The 9,318-nt window shown below is 42.1% G+C and overlaps 1 protein-coding gene across 1 annotated transcript in view; it reads right to left on the bottom strand.

Annotated features, from left to right (window-relative positions):
- Nucleotides 1–1,084: 1,084 nt before the first annotated feature.
- Nucleotides 1,085–9,318, bottom strand: part of LOC138592925 (polyprenol dehydrogenase) — a 39,547-nt gene continuing 31,313 nt past the window's right edge. The window contains exon 7 of the mRNA XM_069663822.1: nt 1,085–6,371. Coding sequence (XP_069519923.1) covers nt 6,192–6,371 — 180 coding nt within the window. The 3' untranslated portion in view covers nt 1,085–6,191. The remainder of the gene's footprint in view (nt 6,372–9,318) is intronic.

Below are 9,318 nucleotides of genomic sequence, written 5' to 3'. Positions count from 1 at the left end.
GCTCTTCTGTTGCCTTCGCTCCCCATGCGCATCACTGAGCCATGTCGCCAGTTCACAGGTTTCCCTTCCTTGGACCACTTTTGGTAGATATGTGGGAACACACCACAAGAGCTGCAGTTTTGGAGATGCTCTGACCCAGAGTTATTTCTGCTTCCAACACATCAATTTTAAGGACAAAATGTTAATTTGCTGCCTAACATATCCCACCTAATAGGTGCCATTGTAACGAGAAAATCAATGTTTTTTACTCTACCTGCAGTGGTCATAATGTTTTGGCTGATCGGTGTGTATGCCCAATTTTTTTTCCTCTGACAGAGAAACTAACAGGGAGTGAGAACAGGAAGAGGTGGGCATCATGCAGTGCCCTCTGGGTAATGCATTTTTTTAGGGCTGAAATGAATCACCCAGAGAACCTAATATGGAGAGGTGAGAAGAGAAGCTTGAATGAGGTGCATGGGCTCTTTGTAACGGCCCTAACTTAAATAAGTCGTCCAGTAATATTATCACATTGTGAAAGGGAGATGAGTTCTGGTGCAGCAGCGTCTGTATGAGAGCTCTCAATCTTCAATCTGCCATGTGCATTAACGTATGTTTACTGATTGAAGTGTCAAACTGAATTAGCTACAGTGTGTTTAAGGATTCAACTAACATTCATTACAGCAGACTAATTAATACATTTAATTACTGATGGACTGGTAAATCAAGAGTTTGTCAGTTCAGCCATGGTCCTCTGAAATCCCGTTGAATCGGAACACTCTAATGTATGCTCTGGTGAATAGAATAGAATACAGGACGGATAACTAGTGCAAACTGATGTAATTAAATTGTAGACTGTAGGCCAACTGGTATCTAAAGGATTCAGTGGAGAAAGTCTCGGTCACTGACTGGAACAAATGTAATATTTATAACAGGAAGGAGTTAGTGACCTGATAGTAAATGTGAGTGTGAAAGTTTCACTGACGGATCAGAGAACATCTCAAAAGTTCAGACTGCGCTCGAGGCTCGCCGTCTCATGCTGCGTGTCATCAGTGCGGCGGTTTCTCACTCGAACACACTGTAAAGGACGGAGAGCAGGAGTGGCACAATGATATGTTTATTGAGAGGCTTTGGATAATAGAAAAGGTGGTGGCTGCTGCTGGAATGTCACAACCATTGACAAAAAACATGGACATGAACTCCCTTATCTAGACACGCACGCACACTCACACACACTCACACACACACATTCACCTCCCATCACTCCAAAGAGAGAAAAAACTTACGGCAATGCACAAGACGAGACGTAATCACAGTTTCTACAAGCTCATTTCTACATGAGAATTCACAGTTACACATTTATGAGGGAGATTTTCTTCTTAGGCACGGCAAAAGCAATAAGATGTGTATCTCAACGACAACAAAATAATGACAAAAATAAAACATTTTGCACATTTCATAAATCCTCGGGGGCCCAGATGGACTGAATGTTTACACTGGACGTGAGGCGGGAACATCCTCTGTTTTCCGCCTGCAGGGACTCGACTGAAAGGTCGCACTCACACCGAAGGAGGAGACAGCATTAAGGGGGAATGTAATAAAGGTGAAAGGATAGATAAATGTGTGTTTCCTTTTGACTGGACTTTCACCAGTGTAAGGACTCAGCTCATCTGGTTACCCCTGTATACATCTTTATATTATCTCTCTTCCTATACATATACACATTTAGGATTTGCAGAACTTGGGACTGAAACATTTAATATAAATGTAATCCCAGGTCAGACAGAAGAATGGCTATTAGAACATTGTCAGTCTAAATACAGCTCCACTGGTCCGTGTCCAGTGATGACAACGCTTTAAAATGATCATATACGAGTAAATCACATACAGACAATATCACAGACACTTACTCGACTGTTTTTTTTGCTCTTTTTCTATATTTGCAGTTCAAGTTCAGAAAGTTCACTGTGTTGTCCTGTGTGTGTAGAACGCTCGAGGAGTAAGCTAAATATATAACAAGGTAATCATTGATAATTTAGCAGCCCTCCTCTGCACACTGACGCAACAAGAACACCAGGACAGACCATCGCACTCCTCCTCGGCTCGTCTTTGGAAAACCTTGTGCTCGGATAGAAAAGACAGTCAGTGACGTTCTCCGTCTCTCATCCCTCTCAGGGTTTTTCAGACATTTACTGCAGCAGCTGGACTGTGAGAAACACGATAGCTCTTTGACAGGATGTAGCCCTCGATGGAGCCTTGTACTTTATAAATGAGCGCTGTCGAATAGCAAGCTGGTGTTTTCATTTGTGTGGAGGGTGGCGGGTGCGTTAGTACTGAAATGGGACTAGGTTTGGTTGTTTTTCTGTTATTTAGGACCTTAAAGTAGCCTCGGGGAACAACACATCTAAACAAGGAAGCACTGAGGCCATGAACAGTTAGTTTCCAAGCAGTTTGACAACATTGAGCAGAAGAAAAGTTCTCAGAGACATGAGTATTGCTGGCATTTAGATTCAATCCTTAGAAAAAAAAAACACCCAACTTCTTCAATTTAAAATTTAAACATGAACCCTGATTGGCTCTCTGGCATCAGCTACATGTATTTAAAAGAGGCCCACCTGCTAATGGAGAGGACATACTGAAGTCATTCTATTACGTCAGACAGTAGGGGCCGATTTGGGTTGTGATGTGTGTTTTCTTCCTGGTGTTATGCTGCTTTCATGTCCTACCAGATTTTTTGATTTTCAGAATCTGACTGTTAAAACTTGTCGTGATCCAGGGACCAGTTCTACTTGGCACTAAATAAAATGAAAACACTGTAATTGATTAAATATGACCCAAACGTATTGAGTTCTCAGTTTCCGTCTCATATGACATAAACACAGCATCAAATTAAACTGACAAGTCCTGTCCAATTTCAAAGGCTCCTCCACTAAAGGCCAAGAAATGCTGCCCCTTTTTACCCCCCAACTCTGCAGGACACATCTGAGCCGTCGAGATTTAACAAATGCTGACCAACAATCTGTGTCAACTCATAAATTCATGTAATTGGTCATATTTACCAGGTCCCTGCGTGTTCAGGTGATTTATCACTGCTGATCATATTGTATAGACAAGACCAACATTAGGTTGTAAATAATGGAAGCCAGGCATGAACTCCAATATTTGCAGCATGGACGCGTTAATCACAGGGCATTACTTATAAATGGAAGTAATATGGATGTATTAACCTTTGACCTGGTCAACTGTTTGCCGTTTAAAGTCATCACACGATAAAAACCAGGCAGAGCGCGTTCTGCAAACTTTGTTTGGTCTTTACAGGTCAAATCCTGTAATAAACCTGGACATATAGGAGTTGACAAGGCGCGCCTGCACACACCATTACTTTTTATATCTGTGAGTGTAGACCTGTGTGTCGTGTAGGGCTGAGGAGCAGGTTTAAGTGTGACCTTTTGAGGGCTGCATCCTTAAAGATATAATCTCAAAGATTTTCTCGCCGAATGACGTAACTCAATGGTGATTGAGCCTATGGCCCACTGATGAAAGCCTTTGCATTTGCAGTATTACAAACTGTGCGTCTGTGGTGACTTGTAGAAAAAAATCACAAGCGGCGCCCAGTTAGTGACGCTTTTTCCTTCCCCCAGCAGGGGTTGGGTGATGGAAAAAGAGAGGGTAGGCGGAGCGGTTGCTTTTCCAGTCTCTGCAAGTGTTGTGAGTAAACAGTAATCTACTATGGCTGAACAAACAAAGAAAAGATCTATGACTACAGATACAACTTCAAAAATAAGTGATAATCCAAAGAAAAAGAAACGTATTCGATGCTCATATTGAGGCAAACAGTCTAAACAGGAAAGCGACCGTCAGCAAGGAAAATCAAGAGTGACAACCGGAGCCAACCTTGGATGTCACACATGCAACATCTTTTGGATATCCGGGAAGTGTGCTCCCGCAATTACCGTTTATAGCCAAAGGTGCCGCCAAAGAGAACAAAACTGAGATCTTCAAGATTATAACTTTAAGACGATCCGGCCTCGAAAGGGGGACACAAATTCAAACTGCTTAAAAAACTTTTTTTTAGGAATCTTAAATTGAATCATTCCAAACACTCAAATAAAGAGCGTTTTCTTTTTATATATTTTTAAATTTGTCGACAGGGATATTTAAATGTCCTCGTGTGGGTATCTAGAGGCTGGTGTTTTGATTAAAACACTCACAGTCTTGGGCTCGTTCTGTTTTCTGGATGTCTGACTCTGTGCTACTGGCTGAAATAGCTACCACAGTGATAATATTGCTTCACATACGGCAGATAACAAGTGCTGGATGCTCAGTGGCAGTATTCAAAGCAACAATATACACACAGAGCCAAAGAATGGCATAAGGGGAAGGTTATTTAGCCAAAACTTGTTAATTTGAGATAAAACTTTCATCTTCACAGCTAAAATGGTTTATCACAGTGGAGATGGCATTATGGCGCAGTGTGTGTGTGTGTGTGTGTGTGTGTGTGTGTGAGTGTTTTCCTGCATGAGTACCAGACGTGTTTGTTTGCTGTGTGCTTGTTTAGATAAGCCTGTGCCTGGATGTACTGCTTCCAGTGTTTCTGAGTGAGTGTGTGTGTCAGCTCAGCAGATGGAGTTTAATTCTCACCACTGGGAAATCTCAATCCCACAATGCACTGGGAGCCACGCCAAACGAGGAAGCGGCGGCAGAAGCAATGAGGAACCAACCACAGCTATCATAATTGAAAAAAAGGTGCATTTCCTCTCGCTCCTGTTCCCGTCGCTGTTCCTCCAGGACTTCTCATTGTTGTGCTCTCCATCAACATGAATTGGGTCCGTAGCATGAGTAAATTCCGAACTCATGTGCATAAAACACACACACACACACACGTATCACAGACACAGTAAAACCGATTAACAATGATCACAAAGGAAAACGGGGACAGAGTGAAGAGGCGGTTGGTTCCCCATCCTTTCCTTTTTGTGTCGGAGCAGACAAAAGCAAACAAACATCTGGAAATCCTGGCTGCAGAAAACCAAATCAGCTAAAAAATACCCCAGAACAAAACAGGCCTCCTCACTCTCAGGTCTATACCGGGAATTATTCCAGATTTAGGCCCACTTTAACACAGGATCTCTTCCTTTTTGCAGTGTCTTCCCAAATCCCTGATCAGTCTGAAGGAACGTCTTTTGTTGAATAACTGTGCGTTCGAGAGAGAGAGAGAGAGCGAGGAAAGAGGAGGTGATAACATTTTCCCCAAAAAAAATCCCCAATCCCCGCAACGACAGACTTTTTTTAAACACAGCTTATAATACACCTACGACTTACAAACATGAGGATTCAGTGGTGACCAGTAAAAGCACATGAATGTATCTAAAATTAAAGTGCTCTCAGTCAAAACGAGCGGGATGGCGAGACGATCTGAGAAATCATCATGATCTGTCGAAGCATACTGATGACATCACATTCCCCTGCCAGGAGCTAGGTGGGTCCAGATTTGAAAGATCATTGAGAGAGCATTGTCATGTGCATAAATGTGTGTTTGTTTGAGTGTGTGTGTGTGTGCGCTAAGGCTAGACCGACGTGTGATTTTTTAAGCCTGTGTACTACCAAAGAATTTTGTTCATGAATTTGAAATTTTCTGTGCCCGAAAAGCATCTGTATGTTTGCCTAGATTCATATTTTAGGGATGGAAAAGCCTCTGGAACAACGTCTTCACAGAAAGCCAGGCTAATGATATTAAGGCAGAGTGAGGCAGGTGTTTGAACACAACACTATGCAACTATTTCTCTAGCCAGACATCTAAAGTTAACTGTGATCAGGGAATAAACTTCCCTGTAGAAGAGATGGATGAAAACGGTTTCCTGTTTCTAACTAAATGTCAGCAACTGCCCTGTATCTACAGCCGAATCCTACATCGATATAACCCCAGCATACTGTATGTACGTGTGCATATGTCTGCTTGCTCATTGTGAACAACAAAAAAACGTCTTCCATCCCCTGTAGCCCTTCTTTGGCAGGTTAGGAACAAAAAGGAGCTCTTCGCTCCCTAAATAACCGATCACAGTCCACATCATCAACGTAAATAGCTACAAAAACCTCGAAATGAGGTACGATGGAGAAAAAAAAGGAGGAGAATGTGGCTGGATTGCCCCGGGTGAAGGGTCTTATCTGATGTTTTTGTAGAGGATTAGTCCAGTTAGTTGTCCTTTAGCCCCATGCTACTGCAGGCCCAGCAGCTGCAGGCTGGTTTCCCAAAGGCTCAGCTGTAGCTGCGGGTCAAAGGCCGGTGGCGTTGTCATCTCCCTGCGCCCGTTTGCCCAGTAGCCTCCTCCATTCTCCCCCTCCAGGTCCGGTGACAAAGCGGAGTACAGTATCGTGGCAGCGCCTTGTGCAGGAGTCTGACGAGGACACACATACCCGCACACACACACACACACACACACACACACACACACACACACAGGGGTACAGAGTTAGAAAATGCAATTTCATGAAATTAACACAGCTATCACAAAATTTCACACATCAATATAGGAAAAGTTGCTCACTGCTCAGTGACTGTAGCAAACCTTAGCCTTTCTGCTGGCTAATGCTAACATTTATGCATGCTTACTTTGCCTGTAGTTTATTCTCTAATGTCCTGTGGGTTTGTGACAGGTGGTCATTTCTAGCACGGTGTTCATTTTTGTTTGTTTTATTCTAATAACACGGATTGCAGGCTGAACAAGAGAGGCGACTCCCACTGTTTGTGCTTGGACTGAGACAATAAGTGATGTGTGTGAGCTTGGAGTGCTTGGAAGGGTGCGATTGATTTATGTTCCTATCCTTTCAAAATGTGTGGACTGATAATTCAAGAATTGTTTGCAATTGGCAAGGACTAATTGGTAAAATATAATATTATCTTAATACTCCTCTTTATAACAATAAATATGGCCTATTTACATGTTACCTAAGTTAAAGTTACAATCTCAAAGATCTCAGTTTCGTTTTCTTTGGAGGCACCTATGGCGATAAACAGTAATTGCGAGAGCACAATTCCCAGATATCCAGACAGTGTTGCATGTGTGACGTCCACAATTGGCTCCGGTTGTAACTCTTGATTTTCCTGGCTGACGGTCGCTTTTCTTTTTAGACTATTTGCCTTCATCTGAGCGTCAAATTTGTTTCTTTTTTCTTTGTATTTTCACTTATTTTTGGAGTTGTATCTGTAGTCATCGATCTTTTCTTTGTTTGTTCAGCCATAGTTAACTCGCAACATTTGTAGAGACCGGGAAAGCAGCCGCTTAGCTCCGCCTACCCTCTCTGGCAGACCAACCACTGCTGGCTGATGGAAAACGCGTCACTAGCTGGGCGCCGCTTTTGATTTTTTTCCGTAAAAGTCGCACCAGACACCCAGTCCGTAATACTGCAAAGGCAAAGTCTTTCATCAGTGGGCCATAGGCTCAATAACCATTGTGTTACCTCATTTGGAGCTAGATAGTGACTTAACAGACATTAATCTTTGACATTGTTACTTGAAGTACTTTTCTTATTTTTCCCATTCAATGTGTACATTTTAAAAAGCATTGTATTTTGGCAGCCTTTGGGCCTTCACTATAACAGTATGCATAATACCATGTTAATTCCAACACAGGAGAGACCTAAAGATGGTCGAAGGTTACATCGGGAATCAGCCAAGATGAGTTAGAAAGTATTAGCGAATCAGATATCAGCAAAAATCCACCGTCATGCATGCTTAAGTGCGTACATAGAAATAAACATCGAAAAGAATTTAAGTGACTCCACAATGACAAGTTCAACAACAACTTCTCACTGCAAGAAACAAATAGCGTGTCTGTGTGTGTGTATGTTGTTTGTGTGGGTGTCTGAGAATACCAGAGGAGGGCTGATGTCACTGTACGTTATTGTCTCTGAAAAGCAGACTCAGGGTCTGTGTGTGTGTGTATGTGTGTGCGTGCGTGTGTCTATCTGCATGCATAAGCGTGCGTGAGTGTTAGTGTTGATGCATTTTAACAATGATCTCGGTGTCAGCTGTGAGACCTGGAGCAGGTTTCAGAGCAGGGAGGGGATCACATCCTGCGAGCATCAACACTGCACTCGCATACTTTGTGTGTGTGTGCGCGCCGGTGTGTGTGTACGTGTTTTTCTGTTTGTGTTGCAGTTCTCCACATTATTTTCAATACATCAATTTTAATTGTTCTTCTGAATGAATTATTATTTTGCTCGCAGGGGCTACATTTTTCAGTGCGAGTAACGATACAGGCAAACACGACTTGTACTTCATTATACATGTTGCTGTCTGTAGCTGAACGCTCTGTTCACACATGGAGGGTTTTGAGCACAGAAAACACTCCCTAGAAAGCCTTTTGTGAGAGGAAAATACACACACACAAAAACAACTTGATTCCATTACAACACACCACTAATTTCATTGCTCACTGCAATTAATTTCTTATGACTTCACAGTTTCCAAAGTAACTCTCTGACCTTTGTTCCAGAATTTGTCTAGTAAGTGTTTGATAGCCCACTCATAGGTAGTTAAATTCCTTTTCTTTTCTTGTTTGTTCTGCAGTGGCAGTATTATGCTTTATCCCTGGACTCTGATTTTGCATTAAAACAAAGAAGGATGGGCTAAGTGCTTCCTGTCTGAGGCCATTGTATGAATGTAGGTATCTGGGCAGCTGTGGCTCAGTGGTAGAGTCGGTTGTCTTTCAATCGGAAGGTCGGTTCGATCCCCAGCTCCCTCAGTCTACAAGTGTCCTTGGGCAAGACACTGAACCCCAAATTGCTCCTGGTGGCATAGCCAACGAATGAATGTGATAACTGATTGACAGTTGGGCACTTTAGGTAGCTGCCTCTGCCATCAGTGTGTGAATGAGTGTGTGAATGTGACATGTAGTGTAAAAGCAGCTTTGAGTGGTTGCAAAGAGTAGAGAAGCACTATATAAGTACAGTCCATTTACCATGTTGAGTTTTGCAGCAGAAAAATATTACTAAATGATGTTAATTGATGGTCATTTAACTGAATAGATGGGAATTGGAATTCAATGCAAATTAAAGAATGCCAATGCCAACAGATAATGGATGTAGCAAGAGGACCATAAATGCTCATTAGAGATTGCAAAAAACACATTTTACATAGAGAACTGCAACAGGAGCATGATTACTTCTGTTACATCATTTTTCAGTCGTTTTTATTAATATAAAGAACCGTGTAAGAAAATACACCTCCATTATAAACCTTAACAAACAAACCTGCATATTACGTACATAATATGTGTATGCAACTTAATGTTACGGCTTGAGATACAAATGTATCATAACAGCAGCAGAGAGCTACACTTT

This window comes from Semicossyphus pulcher, unplaced genomic scaffold (genome assembly GCF_022749685.1).
Source record: "Semicossyphus pulcher isolate SPU_LCO1_2020_fin unplaced genomic scaffold, fSemPul1.0.p SCAF_15, whole genome shotgun sequence".
Classification (NCBI taxonomy): Eukaryota; Metazoa; Chordata; class Actinopteri; order Labriformes; family Labridae; genus Semicossyphus; species Semicossyphus pulcher.
Note: the sequence above shows the minus strand (reverse complement) of the source record. Positions and strands in the feature narration are given on the sequence as shown.